Source organism: Pongo pygmaeus, chromosome 11, assembly GCF_028885625.2.
Source record: "Pongo pygmaeus isolate AG05252 chromosome 11, NHGRI_mPonPyg2-v2.0_pri, whole genome shotgun sequence".
Classification (NCBI taxonomy): domain Eukaryota; kingdom Metazoa; phylum Chordata; class Mammalia; order Primates; family Hominidae; genus Pongo; species Pongo pygmaeus.
In genome coordinates this window covers 136,989,602-137,013,170 of record NC_072384.2, presented here as the reverse complement: position 1 = coordinate 137,013,170, position 23,569 = coordinate 136,989,602, and the positions used below count along the sequence as shown (strand labels likewise).

At 46.8% G+C, this 23,569-nt stretch overlaps 1 protein-coding gene and 1 pseudogene across 4 annotated transcripts in view; both read left to right on the top strand.

Moving 5' to 3' along the window:
- IQCA1 (IQ motif containing with AAA domain 1) overlaps positions 1-23,569 on the top strand; it is a 170,169-nt gene that overhangs the window by 88,952 nt on the left and 57,648 nt on the right. For all 4 annotated transcript variants that reach the window (XM_054478407.2, XM_054478406.2, XM_054478409.2 and 1 more), the window contains exons 9-11: positions 14,441-14,516; positions 21,587-21,693; positions 21,866-21,961. In XM_054478407.2, coding sequence (XP_054334382.1) covers positions 14,441-14,516; positions 21,587-21,693; positions 21,866-21,961 — 279 coding nt within the window. The remainder of the gene's footprint in view (positions 1-14,440; positions 14,517-21,586; positions 21,694-21,865; positions 21,962-23,569) is intronic.
- LOC129031750 (large ribosomal subunit protein uL3-like) lies at positions 4,821-6,054 on the top strand (annotated as a pseudogene).

Genomic DNA, 23,569 nt, shown 5'->3' with positions numbered 1-23,569 from the left:
CCCCAGGCATGACTGCGGCTGGCCGACTGAAGGCAGTCGTTCCTTCCACAGGCTCGGCTCCTGCACTGTGACCCGCAGTGGTTCTTCCGTCTGCCTTCATTTGTCTTCATCCCTTTCTTTGACCATGTTCCACTGATGCTCACTGAATGAACAAAAGAAAAGAGACCCCCTACTGCTCATTTGCGGCACAACCCAATTCACTGGCAGTAGATGCTGAGTTGGGCCCCTTGGATACCCCTTTCAGGACCAAGGCACTCAAGCACCTGGCTCCCCACATGACAGTGCTGACACTCACAGCTAAATCCCACCCCAGGAATTGCTCCAGTCTAAGGGAGCTACTGCAAGCCAGGTTACACCCCTTCTGGGGCAGCCTGCATCCAAGGATAGTCACGTGATAGTACCAAAGGCCAGCCCCCTCACCTTGCCTGGACAACTCCAAGAGTTCTCCCAGCTTCTGTTGCTCCCTTTGGGATTAGCTGATAGCTCTCTTGCAATTGCATCACAACTTAGCTTCTCCCTCTGCCCAGGGCTGCTTCCCTCCATCTCTTCCTTCTGGGTGGTGTTCCCAGTAGACCACCTACATCCATCTCCATTTGAGTGTTTCCAGGGAACCCGATCTGGGAGACCACCTAGGGCCCTATTGTTCTGCCTATACCCCAGAAGTTCTAGCTTGTTCTGGAAAAAAAAAAAGCCCCCTGAATACAGTTAATTTTAAAAATCATACTCTTACTCTGCAAGATAATTTTGAAGAAGTGCCTAAGAATAAAGAGAATTGGAAGCATTCCAATTTTATTCTAAGAATCTCTTCCTCTAAATATGCACAAGGGAGTTTTATACTTGCAAATTAAAAATTCGCTGTTAGTGAAGCTTGTTCCGTGTAAATCTGAAATTACCAGCTACACAATCTGGTCTTTGTTGGGTGAAAGTATTTTATTAACTAGCTATTAAAGAGTCACTTAACGATGAACAGTTTTGAACAAAAAGCAAAGTTTGAGAACATCAGCATTTATGAAATGCTTGCAAATGAAGGGGAAACGCCTTCAGAATCAGAAATGAAGTTTTTCATGAAAAATGCAGATCTGCATAGTGACAATGTGATTATTAAAAGAAGAAATGGTCATCTCTAATAAAAATTGATATGTTTAAGTTATGCTGCTACACTTCTTAGAGATCAGATTACCCTTTCCAGAGACTTTTAAAAGTCTTACTCTGGTATCAACCCTAGAGTACCTCAAACCATTCCTGAGACCAGTTGTTCAAATCCTTTTGTGAGAATTGACATTTTGACCTATAGCAAAAGGCATTATAATTCCTCGTGGTTAGAGGGCAAGGGAGAAGAGAGAGGAAAATAGTTGTGTCTAAGTTGTCTGGACACTGGCTTATCCCAGCCCTCACAGGGCCCAGCTGCATGATTGTTCTTTCACTATTTTGATAAGACCACGTATCAATTGCCAGTTCTATATGCAAATTGGAAAACTTGAAAAGACCTCATGTTTTAATTGAAATATTAATATGTTAGTTAAAATATTCAGATAATCCTATCTGAATATTTCAACTAACCTCTTTAAATGGAAAATAGGTTATTTTCTAAATGTCTCACAGGTAGAGAGCTAAAAGCTTTACAAGTCCATGAGATCGTTACAAATTAACATAAATATGAAAAAATCTATTATAAGTGCAAAAAAAGTCATGAGAACTGCTGAATGTTTTGGTTGAATTTCACAATGAATCAGTGTTTCTGTGTGAATTTCCAATTTATTGCAGGGCTAGTGGAGTGAGAAAGAGCAGGATTGTCGTGGTGGATCTCTGTAATTGTACACAAGACCATTTTAGAATAAAATATCTTGTGATTAATAATCTTGCCCGCATTTGATCTTTTCATCAAGAAACTTGGTGAAACAGTTTAATGTTTAAAATATGAACATTCGCAGTTCCTTATTTGGATCCATCTGGAGCCCCTCCATACTGAGATACTGAAAAACAGAAGAAAACAGAACAGTCTGGGATGTTCGTCTTCAGCTCAGGGCTAGTGGAAGAGAAAACACAAAAGCACAGTAGTCCTGCCCAGTGGCTCGCACCTGTAATCCCAGCACTTTGGGAGGCTTGGTCAGGAGGATCACTTGAGGCCAGGAGTTGGCACCCAGCCTGGGCAACACAGCAAGACCCCATCTGTACTAAAAACAAAAAAAGAAGTGCAATAAATACATTCAAATATGAGGTTCTAAAAATTAGTCTCTCATTCATAGGCAAGAAAATGAATCTCTAGGTAAACTTCACACCTTACACAAGTATTAACTCAAAATGGGTCATGGACTTAAACATAAAACTATGAAGCTTTGAGATTAAAACAGAGGAAAAACATCCTCAGAATCTAGAGCTAGGCAAAGAGGTCTTAGACTGGACACCAAAAGCAGGATCCATAAAAGGAAAAATTTATAAATTGGGCCTCATCAAAATCAGAAACAGTTGCTCTGTGAAAGACCCAGTGAAGAGGATGAAAAAAAAGCTATAGATGGGAGAAAATATTTGCAAACTATCTATCTGAAAAGATTAGCATCTAGAATATATACAGAACTCTCAAAAAAAATAGTCTTTCTTTTGAGTTCTCAGTTTTAAATCCAAAATTGTTGTGGACTGCAGTTAAGGAATGCTCTGTGGAAAGCACTTTAACAGAAGACAGTGCTAGTGCCAGGAGGACATTTTCTGCTAACTGATAGCAGTCCTGCAAAGGTGCTTTCAATACCAAAGTAATCGCCTTTGTCTCACAGTTGTGTGGACCTCACATTGGCTTTAGAAACAAAAGTCGCAGTAATAGAGCACTATGCAATCATCCTTACAACTGTTTCCTCTGTTATTTTTCAAGCCACATGTTACACCATTTGGAACGATTTAAAGTGGTATTGACCTGTCATAACATGATCACATGAACATTAATGAGTCTTCTCTAAATTCACTCCAGCCTCAAAATGATTAAACTTAGTGCTAAATTCTTCTGGAAAGACCCTTGGACCTTTACACAGCACAATTCACATTGAAAGCATTTGTTTATCTGCAGTGCCAGCAGACCTAACTCTGACCACAGCTCCTTCTCTCCAATTCCTTGGCCCAAAGAGGTGCTCCAAATTGAACCATTAAGCCAACCACATTCTTAGGTTATTTTAGAACATTTCAAACCAAATTTTGCATGACTTTACAAAAATGGAAAAGTGAATGTCATGCATTTCCAAAGGAAGTTATCAGGAATGAGGGTGCCATCAAGGAAATGTATGTCTGGAGCATCTTCTCTGTCCACTGAAATACAATAAGAGAAGAAGATGGAAAGAAGTGAGAGGTTGGCTTGTGGGTGACAGAGATAATAGAGTCCTTAGCCTAGGGAACAGGGGCCCCATGGTTAAACACCCTGCAGTTGTATGTAAACTTTCATGGGAAGGAACATTCTCTGGGGAAAAGGTGTGTGGACTTTCTTCATGTTTTCAAGAGGTCCCTTTTATAAAAAGCTCAAAAATCACTGCTTAGAGAAAGGATATATTTGGTTACACAGGCAAAGGGCCAATGGAGGCACTGCAGACTCAGGATAGTGATGATCTTAGGCACCAGAGTGGCAGAGGAGGCTTGATGGGGGATATGGAATGGCAGGAGACTCTTTCAGGAGCCTACGCTCATAGCCCAAGTCTGCCCACATCTCCCCATCTCCACAGCAACCACCTGACCAAGAGGCATCATTGCCTCTCACAGCTGCAACTGCACCAGCCTCCCAGCCAATGCCCCCACCTCCTCTCCTGCCATTCTACAGCCTGTTCCCCTGCAGCAGCTAGAGTGACCCCAAACTCTGATCGGCATCTCTGACAGCTCTTGGAACTCAAGAGCTATGCAGTAATTATTTTTGAAGAGAAGAATAAATGCTCAGATGAAGATCTGCCCTTGGGTGAAAGTACTGGATATAAAAAGATGAAATAGATGCAAGAGACATCGCAAAGGATGCAAGAGATACCACAAAGGATGACTTGCCTGGCTGACAGGGTGTGGAAGAAACAGGAGGAGACCAAGGAATTGACGTGAACTCCAGGTGTCTTGAGTGGAACAGAGGGAAGATTGAGAACAGATGGACCAGGGCTGGCTTTAGAGCTATTGAGTCAAACCATTGTCTATGGTTCAACAGCTGGAAGTTCAGGACAAACTCAGGAGAGATAAAGACCAGTGGTGCAGATCAGGACATATCCCTGCACAGGAAAACTCTAGTTGAAGGCGGGGCACGGATGAGTTGTAGGAAAATTCATGTGAATGGAGGCTGGAGAATCTGGATTACAGCCACATATTGAGGCAGGAGGAATAGCTAAAACCAACTGGGGGATGGGAACAGCATGGAAGGCAGGAAGAAATCCAGCACCATGAACTTCCTATATAGTCTTCCAACTGGGAATTTCTGGAAGGATGAAAGGAAGGTTTTCTTTCTGCCTCCTGACTCCCTCTGCCATGAGAAGTGAGAACTGGCTGGGCGCAGTGGCTCACGCCTATAATCCAGCACTTTGGGAGGCCATGACAGAAGGATCACTTGAATCCAGAAGTTTGAGACCAGCCTGGGCAACATAGGGAGACCCCCATCCCTACAAACAAGTTTTATAAAAGTAGCCAGGCATGATGGTGTGTGCCTGTGGTCCCAGCTACTCAGGCAGCTGAAGCGGGAGGATCTCTTGAGCCTGGGAGTCAACGCTGCAGTGAGCTGTGATTGCACCACTGCACTCTAGCCTGGGTAACAGAGGGAGACTCTATCTCAAAAAAAGAAAAAAAAATAGACTCTACCAGCAAGATTTGATGGCGTGATGTCTCACAAGAAGTTCGCCACTCCCAGACATGGGTCCCTCGGCTTCCTGCCTCAGAAGTGCACAGCACGCGTCGTGGGAAGGTGAAGAGCTGCCCTAAGGATGACCCTTCCAAGCCGGTCCACCTCCCAGCCTCCCTGGGATACAAGGTTGGCAAGACCCACATCGTGCAAGAAGTCAACAGGCTAGGATCCAACATGAACAAGAAGGAGGTGGTAGAGGCTGTGACCATTGTGGAGACACCGCCATGGTGGCTGTGGGCATTGTGGGCTACGTGGAAACCCCTCAAGCCTCAAGGCCTCCAGACCTTCAAGACCATCTTCTCTAAGCACATCAGCGATGAGTGCAAAAAGCACTTCTCTAAGAACAGGCATAAATCTAAGAAGAAGGCCTTTACCAATTACTGCAAGAAATGGCAGAATAAGGATGGCAAGAAGCAGCTGGAGCAGGACTTCAGCAGCGTGAAGAAGCACTGCCAAGTCATCCACGTCACTGCCCACACCCACATGCACCTGCTTCCTCCACGCCAGAAGAAGGCCCGGCTGATGGAGATCTACGTGAACAGAGGCACCGTGTCCAAGAAGCTGGAATGGGGCCGGGAGAGGCTAGAGCAGCAGGTACCTATGAACCAAGTGTTTGGGCAGGACGAGATGATTGACGTCTTCAAGGTGACCAAGGGCAAAGACTACAAAGGGGTCACGAGTCATTGACACACCAAGAAGCTACCCTGCAAGACCCACTGAGGCTTGTGCAAGGTGGCCTGGATTGGGGCATGGCATACTGCCTGTGTGGCCTTCTCTGTGGCATGTGCTGGGCAGAAAGGGTACCATCACCGCACTGAGATCAACAAGAAGATTGACCTGTAAGATCGGCCAGGGCTACCTTATCAAGGACAACCAACTGATCAAGAACAGTGCCTCCACTGACCATGACCTGCCTGACAAGAGCATCAACTCTCTGGGTGGCTTTGTCCTATATGGTGAAGTGACCAGTGGCTTTGTCATGCTGAAGGAATGTGTGGTGGGAACCAAGAAGCGAGTGCTCACCCTCCACAAGTCTTTGCTGGCTGAGACCAAACGGCGGGCTCTGGAGAAGACTGACCTTAAGTTCATTGACACCACTGCCAAGTTTGGCCATGGCTGCTCCCAGACCATGGAAGAGAAGAAAGTATTCATTGAAAGTATTCGTGAAACCACTCAAGAAAGACCAAATTGCAATAGAAGACGGAGCTTAATGCCAGGAACAGATTTTGCAGCTAGTGGGGTCTCAATAAAATATTTTCCACTGAAAAAAAAATGACGAGTGAAAACTAAGGCTATGATGGAGGTAGTCAGGAGGTTCTTTAAAGAGAGAGAGGATCACAGCGGGGAAATGATGCAGCAGAGGTGAGGAGAAGGCTTGAGAAGAAAGTGTAGTCAGGGCACTCCAGAGAAACAAAACCAATAGGAGAGCGATGTATAAAACAATACATGTGGCCTGTGTGTGTGTGTGTATATATATATCCTCTGTGCCCTTTTATATTTATATAGAGAAAGATTCATTCATTATAAGGTATTGATTCCTTCGGTTAGGGAGCCTGAGAAGTCCCACCATCTGCCATCTGCAAGAGGGGGCCCCGGGAGAGCTGGTGGTAGAGTTCAAAGGCCAGAGAGCTGAGGGCCCGTGGTGCAGACACCAGCCCAAGTCAGAAGACTGGAGAGCTGGAGAGCCAGTAACCAGCTGGCAGCTTGCATGGCCCATGTGAGAAATGTGATTTATTTCTTACTGCTGTACTCATAACCAAGAAGCTCTTTCTGACAAAAATTAACCCAGATACCATCAAAGAAACTTGTGATAAATGTATTTAGGACACAGCTATACGTTTTTAGACTTGCCACCGTAGATTCTCTCCTATCTCTTGTATTTCTTTTGTGGGGGAAAGAGTAGCACTCTGCAGCCCTCAAAGCCATGTGGAATGTTGATTCCCTAGTGCTGACAGAAATGCATGAGCAGAAAAGTAAAACGACGAGCTAAATGCAAGCTCAAAAATAGTGGAGATGCAGCCGGGCACAGTGGCTCACGCCTGTAATCCCAGCACTTTGGGAGGCCGAGGCAGGTGGATCACGAGGTCAAGAGATCGAGACCATCCTAGCCAACATGGTGAAACCCCATCTCTGCTAAATATACAAAAAATTAGCCGGGCGTGGTGGCACACGCCTGTAGTTCCGGCTACTCGGGAGGCTGAGGCAGGAGAATGGCATGAACCCGGGAGGCAGAGCTTGCAGTGAGCCGAGATCGCACTACTGCACTCCAGCCTGGGCAACAGAGCGAAACTCCATCTCAAAAAAAAAAAAAAAAAAAAAGTGGAGATGCTTGATCTGTTTTTCAAGTTTAGTTGTATAAGCTATCACGTTGTTTGGTGCATATTAATTTTTAAATATAGTGTTCAGCCATTACAGTTTCTGGGTTGGTTTTCACTTCTGAATCTAGAGAAGGGGATTACTATTTCACTCTCAGACCAGTGGGAAATCGTCAGCCTCTTCAAAATCACTGGTCGATCTCTCCCCTACCCCAGGATATGGACCCAGAGGGGAGGAGCAGGTAGTCTGAAAGCCGCTGAGTGATCCCTTTGACATTTGAACTTGTATGTTAACAGATGTATGCCAAAATGTATACCCTCATTTCGAAAAATCTAACGGTTGCAGCCCTATTTGAATTTTTCCACAGCCCTACCAGTGTGAGATGTTAGCCATCCCTCAACAACCTACTTCAGATGCACATATTTGCCAATAGAAACTTTTCAACAAAACCTCCATGTATTTGAATCGCTCTTTAAGCCAGGCAGGAAATTACAGCAGCAGTTAACATTTGGGGAGGGCAAGAAGAAGGCGCACGGTTTATCTCTGACTGCCCTCCTAATTTCACAAAGACAAATACAGAGGATAAGATATTTGATAACAAAGCCTCTTCTGGGAACATTTGCATTGGCATCTCTGCATCTCTCAGTATGTCCTACTGACTCTCAGTAAGAAACTTTAGAAACGTTCTCCATGCAGCATTTATCTGTGTTGTGTAAGGGACAAAGTTCACACAGTAGCCGGAATCTTACAAAAAATGGTCAGTTTCCATAAACCAGCTTTTTAAATATGCACTAGTCCCCCCTTATTCTCAGTTTCACTTTTCGCAGTTCCAGTTACCCACGGTCAAGTGTGACCCATAAGTATTAAATGGAAAATTCCTGAGTTTTGAATTGTGCACCATTCTTCGCAGTGTGAATGAAGTCTTACACCATCCTGTCCCATCCCACCATGGACGTGAATCATCCACTTGTCCAGCATGTTCATGCTGTATACACTACCTGCCTGTTTCTATATAGGAAAAAGTATAGTGTATGTAGTGTTTGGTATGATCCGAGGCTTCAGGTGTGCACTGGTGTCTTGGAATGTATCCTCCTTGGAGAAAGGAGGACTACTATCATCTAAATCAAATCGAGAGGCCTCCATAAGTTTATTTTCACTTAACAACTGCTTTGTGCTGAGTGATTTATAACTGATCGGGCCATGAAGAGAAAGTGAGAAGCCAATGAGAAAGCAACAGTCTGCTCTAAAGGAAGCTTTCTGTGCAGTTGAATGTCTCAGCAGTACCCAGAGACCGGGCAGGTCAAGTCTAAGTGCTACTAACTGTGATATTTGAGGAGCCCCAGAGAAAGCAAGGCCCAGAAAACTGGAGCCATGGAAATGGGTCAGTTTGCAAAAAAGGGAAGAAAGTTGGATGCAACAAACCACAGATCATGGCATGCTGGTGTGGCCAAGCAGAAAAGGCAGATACTACAGTGACTCAACTCTGAGGTCAGTCTGCAGGTGAGAACACACTTCTCCTCTCATCTGTTCATTATTTGTTCAGCCAGCAAGCGTGGAAAGCAATGGAGATGGAAAATGGCGGAGGCATGAATAAACACTCCCCTCCAGAAGCATGAAGTCACTTAGGCGGGCCAAATGTAAGAAATTTACATTTGTTGGGTGCCATGGTCTGAATTTTTGTGTTCCCCCACCTACAAAAAATTCATACATTGAAAGCTAATCACCAATGTGGTGGTGTTAGGAGGTGGGGCCTCTGAGGGTGATTAGGTCCTGAGGGCAGAGCCCTTGTGATTGAGATTAGTGCCTTTGTAAAAGAGACCCCAGAGAGCTGCTTTGCCCCTTCCGCGGAGTGAAGACATGGCTAGAAGGCGCAGTCTCTGAAGCAGAGAGCAGCCCCCACCAGACACAGAATCTGCACCTTGATCTAGGACTTGCCAATTTCCGGAACTGTGAAAAATACATTTCTTTTGTTTATAAGGCACTTAGTGTATATTTTCTTATAGCAGCCTGAGCCGGTCAAGTCATTAGGAATAAACACCTAAAAACCATTCGTATAATTTCAAAGCAGGAGAAATCTGTCTACATGGTATATGCATTAAAAAGATAGGAGGACTTTGTTAACTCCAGGCTCATGGTATACTGGGAATGTCCAGACAGCAGCATAACTGCAGGCCACCTTCACATGCCGCAAAGGCCAAGGAGGTCACTGGCCATGGCTCCACCATGACCATTAAACCAGCACCGTTGCTTGACTGGGAGCCTGGGTAGCTAGAACAGTCCACAGGAGATGGCCAGGAGGGCAAACAATATGGAAATCTCTTTTGAGCAATGGGGATAGGAGTCAGGAAGGCTTCATCTGGAGCAGACTTAGGGCATGAAGAGGGTGCAGACTCCCTGAGGCTCCAGGAACTGGGTGTCAGCTGATGGAAGGACAACTTCAATGAATATGTGGCCTTCAGTCTAGCTGCCTGGAGTGGTTTTAGGAAAAAAATGATTCCCAATGTCCACACACCTTGGAAGAAATTCTCACTTAATTGAGCATAATTGGTCTAGGGACATTGGATTTTTTTTTTCTTTTTTCTTTCTTTCTTTTCTTTTCTTTTTCTTTTTCTTTTTTTTTTTTTTTAACTCTCCATTGGGTTAAGTCAAAAAAGTTGTCTGACAGTGGAGTGGGCCACCCACCCTGTGTAGAGGAAGAGAGCGTCAGAACTCGGGTCATGGCTGGCCTTCCTCACCCCAGGAAGTGGGCCAGAGTGTGCAAGGCCAGCCACAGTGGTGGGATGGGATCTGGAAAGGCGACCCCTGCTTTCTATTGGGGGAAACGTGTGTGTGACAGTTACAGGGAGGCCCTGGACCCGGGAACCACCTAGTAAAAGGCATCGGGGGAAGAGGGGCCGTGGGAGGCACGGCGAGCGAGGATCCGGGAGGCAGGAGGACTCAAGGATCTCAGAGGCAGGCGCCGTGCAGTACTAGTACCTAGTGAGTCCCACCCACCCTTAGTAGCTGCTCAGGAAAGGTTCACAGGTAAACAGGTAGGCTCGTGCACTTTCATTTGTAAAAATCAAGATAAGGCCACAAAGTTAGGAAATGAACAGAAAAGCAAACAAAATGAAGTTCAGCCACACCAACTAAAGAAATATAATTTTTTAAAATACCTTGTTACACCTATTCATCCAGCAAAACTTTTAAGCCATAAATTATGATTCTGCTATAACAGATGGACATCACATATGCCTGCAAACTAGCCTCCTCCCCACCCCTCAACCCCCCATTCCAGCCAGAGTGATGTCCCAAGGGGCCAATTCCTTCACACCAGGCTCCTGGGTAGCTGCCCTGCTCGTAAGCCAACACCAAGCTCCCTGAAAAGCACAGCTCTTGGTCCTTTCAAGGGCCGTCCTCTTTCTCTGTCTCTCCATCTCTGTCCCCCTGTCTCTCTTTTCCTCCCTCTTCTCTCCTCTGCCGCTCTCTCTCCCACCACTCCAGCCTCATGTCTGTCTGCCCAGCCCCACGCAGTCCCCATGGCTGCCGAACCTCCTTCAGCCATCCCTGTGAGACACAGCCTCCCCATCTGGGCTTCACACATGCTGTTCCTTCTGCTGGAAACCTTTTGCCACACCTCAGTCTCCTTCCCTGGAGCCCTCCCCTTCACCCTCCTCTTCCTCCCCTTCATCCATCTCTAAGAGCACAGCTTCACCAGTGTAGGGGCTCCCAGAGACCAAACATAGAACAATCTGAGTATCCAAAACAAAAATGGCAATAATAGACAATAACATTGACAAAAAAGTAATAAAGGTGTATGACTCCTTAGTGATACCTGGAAAGAGAGAGGCAGACAGACAGACAGATGATAAATAATATATCTGAGGATAAATATACTAATTAAAGTGATTTTAAATTTCTCTTTCGTTCATGAATTCTCCCTCTTTCCTCCCAGGCCTTGCTTTATCCACAGCTAGTCTTTTTCTTGCTGCTGTTGCAGGCTTTTCTCTAATGCCTGGTTCTCTTGGGAGCCAGGAATGGGGCGTAGCTAACCCAAGCCTTGTGTCGTAGGTGGGACTTTCTTACCAGAGAGCTTTGATTTAGTGTGCACTCTGGAAGGTGGGTGAGCTGTGTCATAGGCATTGGGCCCCATGGTGTTTCTGGGTCCAGGTTCTCTCCCTGGTTCCCCGCTGGCTGCAGCTCCCCCTGCACGGCTTATGGGCTGCGGTTCCAGGCATGCCATGCCCCGCCCTCCCCATGAAGTGAGAGTCCCCTCCCCAGCACCCCGAGCCTCCCCGGAAGCTCTTGTGATCCCGTTTCATGCGTCTTCCCTGCTTCCTGGTGACCTGAGCAAATGCAAAGCTGAAAGACACAGTGGACTCAAAGCAAAATGCAAAGCTGAAATGCAAAGCTGAAAAAAGACACGGCAGATTCACAGGGGGACAGACCACAGATGACAGTCAGCAGGGGCAGGAGGTGTGGCCTCTGAGCGAGCTGGTAACCCATGGTCTCAGGGGGCTGTGGGAAGCCCCTGGGGACACTTGAGCCAGGAGGTGACTTGATCAGAGCTACAGTTGCCTCAGAAAGTAACTGAGGCAACCGAGTGTGCCTTTGCTCAGGGTGTAACCCAGCACTGTCTTGGGAGGGAGAGCCGCTGCCAGCCCTGGGCTGGGGAGGATTCAAGGAAGCCCTGGCTTTCCCAGCCACCTGGGGCACGCGCTGGGGAGAGTCCAATGGCTCCACACCCGGCCTCTTTTATTCCGATGATTGTGTTGTATTCTCATGTGTATCAGGAAACCAGTGTATCCACTATGGTTTCACTTCAGCAATAGAGAGTGCCTCTTTAAAGAACTTAAGTTTAAGTGAGTCTTTAAAGAAACGATGGTTCTGTTGGTCAGGAATTCTCAGATCTGGCAAAAATCACAATGAGGGATGCAGTAAAGTAGCGTGACAGTGGAGACATTTTCATCAACCCCAAGGAGACCCTGCACCCATTAAACAGTCCCTCCCCTTCCCCCCTCTGCCCCACCCCTACCCCTGGCCACCACTAATCTGCTTTCTGCCCGTGAGTTTATCTGTTTTCATATAAACGGGATCATACACTGTGAGGCCTTTTGGGTCTGGCTTCACGCTCTCAGCCTAGGTCTTCATGCTTCCTCCGCTCCGTAGCCCATGTCTGTGTTCGCTCCTTTCTGTGGGTGAGTTCAACATTTCATTTTATGGAAATACCACATTGTATTTACCCATTTATCCGTGGATTGAGCCTATACTTTTCCTATTCTTGTTTCATCCAGGAAATGTCGCACACAGGCCAAGCGGCCAGGCCCCAGGGCTGACAGAGTCCTTCCTGCCTGCTGTGTCTGGTGGGAAAAGCGGGCTGTTCTTAGGAAGTGACAATCCTGCAACAAGGGCAGGAAGGCCATCAGAGAGGATTTCAGGAGGACGGGAGGTCTGCTCAGAGTCTGAATTCATCAGAAAGCGTAGGACAAGAGTGGCCTTCCAAGCGGACAGGACAGCAGGGGAAAGAGCATGGCAGGTGCAGGGAGGGTGGCCTTGTCAGCATCTCTGCAGTGACGGCAGAGGCAGGAGGTGGCAAGGGCAAAGGCCACAGAGGTGGGCGGGGCCACTTCTGGGGGACCACACCTGTGGGGGTCGTGTGTGGTCTGCTGAGGGGCTTGGACTGTGTCCTGTGGGGAACGGTGCCTCCCAGGAGCTCCAAGACAGATGCCTCTGTGGGGCTTCCAAGGGAGGAAATCGTGAGGCCAGGTCTGCTGCAAATCCCTTCCAGCAGGAGAGAAGAGAGTGACCTGCGTTAGCCAACCTTGGAGCAAGGGGCCAGGGCAGTGGGACTGGAGGCGGAAGCAGGAAGACCCCAGGAAAGCCTCCGCGGCGCAACAGTGGGGTTTGGTGATTGCTTGGCCGTGGGGAGAGAGAGGAGAAATACCTCTGGATCTGATGCATGGATACTACACAACCACAAGGGACTGTGGGGGCACCGTGTTCAGGCCACCGCATCCCGGAGCCCAACCCTGGAGCGCAGAAACGGAAGGGCCCATCAGGTGCCCAAGTCAGGGCATGCTCAGGAAGCAGCCCAGGGGAGGCACGCCTGCGCCACCCAACTGCCGCCCCTCCTCCCACTGCATAGAGAGTACTGAGCCTGCTTCGGGAACCCGAGGACAGAATGGAGGCCAGCGTTGTTCCTTTCACCCTCTCTAAGGGTAGCAATAGCCATGATAGTGGTCATCGGAAACCTGACTGTTGAGGCAGCGTCAACGTTATTGCAGAGAAACATCACATGTGGGTTTGCAGGGCCTAGCTCTCACTATTAGGCGCAGGTGAACCCTGGCGGCAGACGGGTGGAGTGGGTGTTGTGCTGGGGCTCAGAGCAGAGCTATGGCCTGGGCTGGCAGCAGGTAGCACCGCAGTCTCCCATCTTGGTGCACAGAGTCAGCAGCAGGAGCCAAGGATGGTGGCCAGGCTCTCTCTGCTGTGGGGGGCCCAGGGTAGGGAGGCTAGCTAGACTCTGGCTCCAGGAAGGAAGCAGGGCCCCAGAGTCAGGCGGCAGCTCCAGGCTCAAGGATGGGGCAGGTAGTGAGAGGAAGGAACAGCCCTGGCGCTAGAACTGGCAAGCAGCGCAGCTCAGCAAAGGACGCGGAGTAGCTCCAAGGGCTGGTTACAAGAACGTGGAGGAGAGAGACAGATGGACTCAGGCTAGGAACTCAGCCTTCAGAGCAAGGAAGGAGTGAGCATGAGAAGACAGGACCAGGCTGGGTGTGGTGGCTCAGGCCTATAATCCCAACACTGTGGGAGGCTGAAGGGGACAGATTGCCTGAGCTTAGGAGTTCAAGACCAGCCTGGGCAACATGGCAAAACCCCACCTCTACAGAAAAATTTAAAAATTAGCCAGGTGTGGTGGTGCACACCTGCAGTCCCAGCTACTGGGGAGGCTGAGGCAGGAGAGGCAGGAGGGTCGCTTAAGCCCCGTCTCCAAAAAAAAATAAAAGAAAAAAAGTTTTTTAATCAAAAAAGAAGACAGGATCAAACTCGGGGCATGGGGTACCCCAGGGGAGGCCACTGAGAAGGGAAAGCCGGTATCAGCAGGGGATGCTTCGGTGAGCCTGGACCACCCATGCCTGGTCAGTGGACACAGCACTCCATACTTAGACGGGCCAGAGGGTCACTGCCCAGGGGGACCAGAACTGGGCCTGCACAGCATGAACCCTGGTCACGGTTATCACAGCGTCTGCGTCTTTTGCTGCCCGGTCTTGCCTGGGATTAACAAAAATATTCTGCTTTGAACAGGAAGAAGATGAAAAATGGAAAATGTCACCAAGTCTTTTTCTTCCTGCAATGAAGGAAGGATGTAACGCATACAAAGGTCAGTTTAGGAGAGCGTGCATGGTCACCGAGACAGCAGCACGTGCTGGGAACCCCATCACAGGAGGCTGCTGCATGCCACTCACAACCGAGACTTCTGCCTGTCTCTATTTTAAATTTCCTGGCCAAGCGAGGTGGCTTGCGCCTGTAATCCCAGCACTTTGGGAGGCCGAGGCGGGCAGATCATCTGAGGTCAGGAGTTCAAGACCAGCCTGGCCAACATGGTGAAACCCCATCTCTTCAAAAATAAAAAAATTAGCTGGGCATAACAGCGGGAGCCTGTAATCCCAGCTACTCGGGAGGCTGAAGCAGGAGAATCGCTTGAACCCAGGAGGCGGAGCTTGCAGTGAGCCGATATCACGCCATTGTACTCCAGCCTGGGTGACAGAGCGAGACTCTGTCTCAAAAAAAAAAAAAGTCCTTTTGGTGGCCTTAAGCATACAATTGGTTAAAAGGCAAGATGCATATAGGATGAGAAGACAGTCAAGACCTCCATCCTGTTTTTGAACCCCTAAGACGTCAGCTGAATGTCTTCATGCTAGTGGCAGGGAAGAAAGATATTTTTAGATTGCTTAAATTAAGAAAATTGATACTGTATGTATAGTGAAATGTCTTATTCCTATTAGACTAAGACGTGTGCCTCAATTCTGACACACGATTTTTTTGTCAATTGTTCAGCCTGATGAGCATAGCTGTCATCTGGCTGGATCCGCAAGTGTAGGAACTGGTCTTTCAGATATTTGCATTTTAATTTCCTAGAACTATTACCCAACTCCTGTGGTTCTACTGTGCCCTCAGGATAAATCCAAACACAGTGACCTGCCAAGGTGACCTCAGTCATTAGTGCTAGTGTGGAAGTTTCTGAAAGATGCAATCCGGATGTGAAGTGGAATCTTTCCAAATGGCAGTCATTCGTGGCCTCCTTCCCAACCTTGGTCTTCTCTGGATATTATTAACTTAATAGATGTATTTTTAAATTGACTCAGGGCTTTCACCTTAATAATTGCACCTTATCCTAAGCAACAATATGAATGTGGTCATAGGTTTGATATGCTAGTGATATAAGATAAAAATGTCTGTGTGCCACTGAAAATTCTCTTACATACCACTAGTGGCAAGGGCACCCCACTGCATGAGATGCTGAACTAAAGGGGAACCCTGGGGGACACGATGACATTGGCAGGATTTGGCAACTCAATCCATTTTCACTGGGAAGAAAGGAGGTCAAAAGGGAAAGCTAACATTTATTAAGTACCTAAGACATGCAAGCCTTGGAGTTTTTCCATGCCCATCTCATTTAACCTTCACAACTGGGAGAGGTAAATGTTGCTCTCCTCGTGTGGGCAGGTACTGGTAGAAGCCCCGCTGTCATCCAAGCTTAAGAATCCATCAACTCCTTAACCATGCAGAGCAGTCACTATCAGAAACACCTTTTCACTTGCATATTCCTTCAACAAACATTCAGCATCTCCAGGGTGTCAGGTGCAGTGCTAGCCCGGAGATATAAAGGTAACACCTGCCAACAACGAGCTTATATGTTGGGGGTTACAGTGGTGGGATGGGGTGGAGACAGTGGCATAAACTGAGTAGTTTCTGTAAGTTCGGATGACAGTAACAACATCCAGTGGGTCCTGCTGGGAGTTACTGTCATCCACACAGTGGGGCCATGGGCCTGGCTAGGGTCGACTGGCATCAGGTATGTGTCTGCAACAACATCCCATCTAAGACTCTGCTTTGCATATCATCATTTGGCCTTTACAGCCACCCTCACTGGCTTGGTACTGCATGTATCTATAAGATAACTCCCACACCTTCAAACATGCCAGGTAACTTACTAATTTGTTTTCTTCTGAAGAGCACCTTTGTGGAGCCCTCCCTCTCAGCTGCGATCCTTGAGCCTTCCTTGGCCTTTGCTGACTTCTTGCCTCTCCCTCATTTTGGTGGAGCTCATTCTCTAGGATGACCCAAGAAGGGACTCGCAGAGGGGAGTTTTGGCTGCCCTGGGCATCTGAAAGCTGTCCTTCACTCACACTCAGACAGCAGGTGCCCCGGGATGTGGAAAGCAGGGCTGCCTTCTCTTCTGATACAACTATGTAAAGACAACTAGGGCACAGGAAGAAAGGAGCCAGAGAGCAGAAGCCTGCTGTCCCACAGCAGGAAGTCAGGGGCTCATGTCTGAGATGGATAAATCAAGAAGTAGCATATGAGCATGTTATATAGACACTAGGAAAAGAACACAGAAACCACCCGAAAGAGCTTCCACGAAACCAGATCGCTACACAGGCCCCTGCAGCCGCTGCACTTCCTCCAGCAGGCTGGGCACACTTCACCTCCGGCCCTCATGCTTTCTGTTCCTCTGGCTCAGAATGCTTGTCCCTTTGGGCCTCGGTGCCAGTGAGGCCTTCCTTGAGGGCCCTTGTGGAGTGACAGTCCCCCTCTGCCCGTGCCCACCCTTTGCCCGCTGTACTTACCACTTGGGTATGAGTGTGTGTTCACGGATGATTCTCACAGTGCAATGCCAAGTCCTTGAGGGCAGGGCCTTCCATTATCCACCTGCTCTGAGAGCAGTGCCTGGCCTATAATGGGCTCAATAAAGTCAAAACGTAATAACTGAATTTGTCCTATGTATTTTTAATGAATAAATGAATATAGGAAAGAATGCCATTGGATAATGTAATTGGCAGGTAGACAGAGTGGGACAGGTTTTTTATTATAATCTGTTTAATACTCTGACTTTGTTTAAAACAATGTGTATCATTTCTATACAAGCAAACATTAAGAATTAGAGAAATCTAATGCTCCCATGGGAAGCCAACTCTTGCGACCTGCTGACCGGCCCAAAAGCTCTGAAAACTGTCCACGCCTTTTGTGTAATATCTGTTTCCATTAAGACTGAAAAAGCAAGCAGCGTCCCTCCTAGAAGCAAACCTGGAGTGTCATTTTCCTGGTTGGATGTTGTGGCATTGGACTTGTTATCTGCCAGGTCTTTGGTAACTTAAAGGAATTAAATGTCTTCCTCTTAGAATGCTTTTCTTAAAAATCAAAGGTTTTCCTCTTCAAATAAAACATTAGCATTTTAATCACTAAGATTAACCTCTCCCCCCCCCGCCCCTCTTTCATTGCCCCCCTATGTGTGAAACTGCCTTGGCCTCGCTTTTCACATTCTTAGGATAAAAGCTCTTTCTCCGCTCTAGGAGAGAGTGGGGCAGTTGTTGCCCTTTGAGGGCCATGAATAGCTTCCTGCATTTATAAATGTCCATGAAATTCTTGAAGGGATTGAAAAGTGCCCTGCGCAAAAGTGTCATGAGAAAAGCAAAGTTTCAGTGGAAAACTCAATCCATTTAAACGATCTAGAGAGGAAATGGGCAAAACGGCTCTGTAGTGTTTTATTTTAAATATAGTTGCAACTCCAGAATGAGAATGTGTTCTACCGTACAACTGTTTCTACATAAGTAATCATGGCATGATTTCCCTTCTGTTAAAGATTCTGCCTTCCTTTGATTATTAAATACGTTATTTCCTGATTTTAGTGAATCTAGTGAAAAAGAAAAGTAGCTTCCCATTACTAACAAAGCTGTTTTGTTTAAAGTGCCCTGATGTAACAGGTAGGTGCTGCTATTGCAGAAGATTTAGAAATCCTACAAGGGGGATTGTTATTAGTAAACAGCACGTTATAACACATTTAAACCTTTTCTAGAATTTTCGAGGGAGAATGCTTACAATTTTCACACATAAAAGGAAGCATTGATTCCTTTTCCTATGTTTTATCACTACGTGTTATTCCTACATTTTGAAGTTTTTCACAGTTTAAGCTTATGTACATTTCAGAAAATTTACTAGAAAAGAGCAATTCACTTCAAATGCAGGAGTCGTAAACTCTCCGGGCCTTTGGAGTACATGCATCCTACAAGCTAACCACAAAATCTAAGGGAGTGCAGGGCAAAGAACGAACTTCCACATATTAGTGGCATGAAGCATCTCCTCCACCAATGGGATGCTTCAGACAATGTATGCAATGCTTGTTTTCTATACCCTGGCTCTCGGGCTGGCTCTCACTGGAAAGGATTATGTGTAAGGAGAGTTGTTCAGCCCAGGCTTCCCAGCTGCCTCCTGTAGGCCCACTCCAGCCCATCAGCCTTTTTCGCCTCTTCTCCCCTCTTGTTGTCACACCTGTTTTGGGCTGGCCACCTGCCCCGTGTGAATGAAGACACCCCTTGAACTTTGGCCTCACCTCTGCAGTCACCTTCAGAGTCCCATCTGAGCCCCCTTCCCACCCCCAGCACTGTGCCCCCAATCCCTGGGCCACCTCTTATAAGACTGCCCTGTCTGGGGAAGGACACCTAAGTGCATTGGTCCTATGAAAAATTTACCACCTTTGTGATTTATTTTTTGTCTGTTTGTAAGCCCACATTAGCCATTCTGAAAGAAATTTGCATCATTTTCTGCATCATTTTCAAAAACCTGCCCAACTGACCTTGCATCACCACAGGCTGGTCCTCCATATCTCTGTGGCAGAGACGGTGCTCAGCCAGCAATACACACAGCCCTGCCCTTCAGTTTGCTGGTAGGAGGTAGGCTAGCCAAGAGCTCTTGCTGGGTCCTGCTGGAACCCCCACCACCCACCCCGCTCAGACACCTGCTGAGCCATCTGCACTGTAGGCTGTCCGGGAAGTCAGGTGGACCTGCCTCTGCTGTGTGTGGCAAACAACCCCTTCTGCCCAGAAAGTGCTGTGCTCACCTCTGGTATCAGCATCTGCAGCTTGTGAACCCAACCCACTCTTTTTGTTTTTTTCTTTTTGAGACAGAGTCTCGCTCTGTTGCCTAGGCTGGAGTCTCAGCTCACTGCAACCTCCGCCTCCTGGATTCAAGCAATTCTCCTGCCTCGGCCTCCTGAGTAGCTGGGATTTCAGGTGCGCGCCACCACACCTGGCTAATTTTTGTATTTTTAGTAGAGACAGGGTTTCACCATGTTGGTCAGGCTGGTCTCGAACTCCTGACCTCGTGATCTGCCCACCTCGGCCTCCCAAAGTGCTGGGATTACAGGCATGAGCCACTGCACCTGGCCAGACCCACTCTTTTTGAAAACTGGAGCTGCATTTCCATGTCCTGTCTTCCTGCAGGTGTCCTGTCCTGAGGGTCCTGACTCTGACCACTAAAGACACAGGCACTGGCCCCAGGGCCCCGATTCCTCTTTGCTGGCATGCACCTGCTTTGGGGCTTTGGGGCATAGCTGTTTCTGGTGTAACTGCTGTCCTGCATTATCCTCTCCCCTCGAGGGGTAGAGAGTGTCAATGAGGTAGGCTAAGACCCTGTGAGATGCTCTGCTTCCTGGGGGATGGCAGCAACTATTTGGGGCTAAACTGGAACTGTATATATTTATTTATATATAAATATTTATTAAAAATAAATTAATTTAGTCATATAACTTTATATATTTTATTCCATTTACCATCACCGTATCGGCATGAGGAAGGGGTTATTTTCATTTCTCAGAAAGGGGAATGGTCTCTGCAAAGGCTGTCCCCTGCTAAGGTCACCAGCTGGTAGGTGGTAGGGCAGGGGTTCCACCTGGCCACAAACAGTGGCTCTTGCACCAAGCTGTGCTGCCCCAGGCAGGTGGCAGGTGGCCAAAACCCTCGGGACAATTGTCCTGCCTATTCGCCAGTTCTGAGTTTGCATCAGAATCTCCCCAGTCTTTCCCCACCTCTCCTGAGAGTCTAGCTTTTCCTGGGTCTCACAGCACCTTATCCCTGCCCCTTTCCTTGTTCATCCCTTTTGCCAGTTCCTGGTCCTCTGTGGTTTGTTCAGAGACTCAACCCCTCCTTCCCATTGGTTTGCCCATGTGATTCTCTGGGGAAACTTCTCTATGCTAGGTCTTCATGTTTGATGGCTCTGGGTCTCCGGCAGCCAGATTTGTGCTTCTGTCTGTGACTATGACTTTCCTCCCAATGTAGAGTTAGAGCACCACCCTCTCCCTTCTCGGTCAGTGGGTCATGCCATGCTTGTCAGGGAAGCCATGCTGAGAAGCCTCCTTCATTCATTCACCACCCCACCTGCCTTGGAGGCCTGCAGCCTCTGCTGTCTTCACAAGGGGCAGCCCTTGTCCCTTAGAGGTTGGGAGCCTCTGTCTGTGCCCCGGGTCCTCAGCTGCCTTCCTAGGTTGAAGGTCATCACAGCCCTAAAGGCAGCTCCCAGTGAAGTGGCCAGACTGGGTGGCGGTTGTCAGCTTCACAAATTCCAGCAAATTTCCTTTACATTCTCGACATAGATTCCAGAAAGATGTCTCCTTCCCCAAATGACAAGTCTTGGCTTCCCACGGGAGACCTCTTCCAAGTCCCAGGTCGAGGATCCAGCTATTTCACACCTCAGCATACATTTGGAGCCTCCCTTCCGAGAAAGGAGCTCTATTTCCATTTATTTTAGTGATGAGAAATTATTCTTATTTTGTCTAGGGCCATGTTTCTCCAGGTCCACCCTCCTAACCACCAGGAAGAGGCAAAAGGGAAATTTTAAATATGTGTGATTTCAAAAACATCCAAAAAGTAATTCAGAAATTTAGCTGTTGAATTAGGGAGAAATACTGGGTACTTGTGTGTTTAGTGTTGTCTGTTTTATAATAGGAGGCAAGGGATCATTCCTGGAGAGTTCAACAGGCAACAAAATCTTTCGTATTTTAGTGAATCATTTGAAGAAAAAAAGTAAGATAAAACATTACAAAAAAGGTCACCTATGATTGTATAATCCCAGCATTAACATATTGTTTTTACATGATTATAATAATACAGTAGAATACTATTTATCACACTTAAAAAATATTGAGTAAACTAAAACTCAATATTTTTACATCAGCAGTTTTTTTTTCTTTTTTTAGTGTATTTACAAGCACATATATGAATCTCATCTGTCCAGCTTATTTTATTCAAACTTTTATCCTATGCAATAGCATATAAAGTTAGGCTTATGTTTATATTGCAGTAACTTACAATTAACCTATGTCTTTTTAAAATTTCATTAACCTGTATCTTTTTAAAATTTTTTCTTTTTCTTTTTCTTTACCCTTCTGGAGTATAGAAATCTGGATGAAAAAAGATGAGTCTTGGAATTTCTCTCAGGACTATGATCCAGAACTGATCAAAGAGGAGAAACGGAAAGAAGTAGAGTCAGAGATCAGGATACAGGTACGGCTACGTTTATGGTGTAGTAACAGCAAATCATTTACTTCAACCATTGTGCTTCTTTACAATTTCCTACTAATGACCCACCCCATAACTTAAGGGATTTTTAAACTTCACAAACAAAACACAAGACATGCAAAGTGACTTAAAAGTAGTATGTTTTGTATTCTCCTAGGTTGATGAGTTGATGAGACAGGAACTTGAAAACTTAAAGCTAGCTGTGGACAGAGAAAGGGAGCGCCCAATGAAAGCAGGAAAGAAAAAGGACAAGGTGAGTGGGGAAGGAGCCTGCAGAGGGGTGAGGTGGAGCGGATTCAGTCATGAAAAGCAGCTCCTGACATGCTGTGGCATGTCCAGGAGGGCTGCCTATTGCCAGGACACCTCACGGGGAAACATGCCTGCCTTTGGTAAATTTAATTGGTCCACCATTTAACCTCTGGGCCTGTGGATTCATAAATAGGATAAACCCAACCATCTGAGAGTAACATCTCCCCAGCCCCGGTCAGTTGCAGATTCATATTACCCAAGCCCCACTGATAGAATGGGAACTATCAAAAGAGCCAAAGCACATTCCCCAAACAGTCCCCCAACTGTACCTGTACATAGATCTATAATGGAGGCCAATGGTAATGAGCAGGTTTTTGTGAGTGAGGGAATCACAGGGAAAGGAATTGGATGAACTGGAAGTGTAAGTTGCCACCAATCCATCTCACAGTGGTTTAGAGTAGCTAGTTAGATCAGGGTATTTGAAGTTCATTTAGTTTGGCCCCTGCTTCTACCTTCATTCCAGAGACAGCCCTGTCATTGGGGCCAGAATACCCAAGGTAGAGGGCGGAGAGTTCTTCTCCCTGTCAGTGCTGGCATGAGCATAGGCAGCCTTTGCTTCTGTGGCAGCTTTCTCCACGTTCCATGACTGAGCCGCTCTTCCTGTGATTCACACATTTTCTTAGAGGTTTCCACACATTCAGCTGCATTTGTGACTACTTTTGCTAGATCAGGGGCCATGCATGTGGTCTTTTTAGGATGACTGGCTCTTGATCCATTTTGTGTTGATATTATGGTTTAACCCTGAAGGCAACTGAATTGGTGTTCTGAAGATCTTTCACTGTAAGCTGAAAACACCAATTTAATAACCATCCATAGATGAAAGTACCTTCACAAGAGCTCTGGGATTCAGGTGAGAGGCTGCAGCACCTGGGTGGAGCACAGAATCATAAAAAAAAGATGCATTGAAGAGAGTAAGAATGAAAGTTTCACTTTACCCATGTCACCCCAAAGCCCACACAGCCTAGTGCCAAGAGAGATCTCCTAGACCCATGAGTTTTATCTTGGAAGAAAGGGACAGAGAAGTGAACATCTGACTTCACCACAGAGCTCAGCACCAGGCCAGTGAACCCCAGTACCATGGGCCTCCCACAAACCCTGACACCAGGCCCACCCACAAAAATCAGCACTGGGCCTGTCTTTGGACCCCAGAACCATGGGCCTCCCACAAACCCTGGGTGTGCCTTGCTTCTATGGCAGCTTTCTCCACTTTTGTGGTGTAGTAATAGCAAGTCATTTACTGCAACCATTGTGCTTCTTTATTTTTGTGGGCCCACCCACAAAAATCAGCGTTGGGCCTGTCTTTGGATCCCAGAACCAGAAAAGAATCAAAGTATATCACTACAAAACATCATTAAGTTACAAAGCAACTTGTAACTTGAGAGAGGAACAAAAGAACCTCAAAATAGAAATAACCTAACAAAATGGCAAAAGTAAGTCCTTACCTTTCAAAAAATACTTCAGATGTATATGGATTAAACTCACCAATCAAAAGATACAGAGTCACTGAATGGATTTTAAAAATCCAACTATATGCTATATACATGTGATTCAT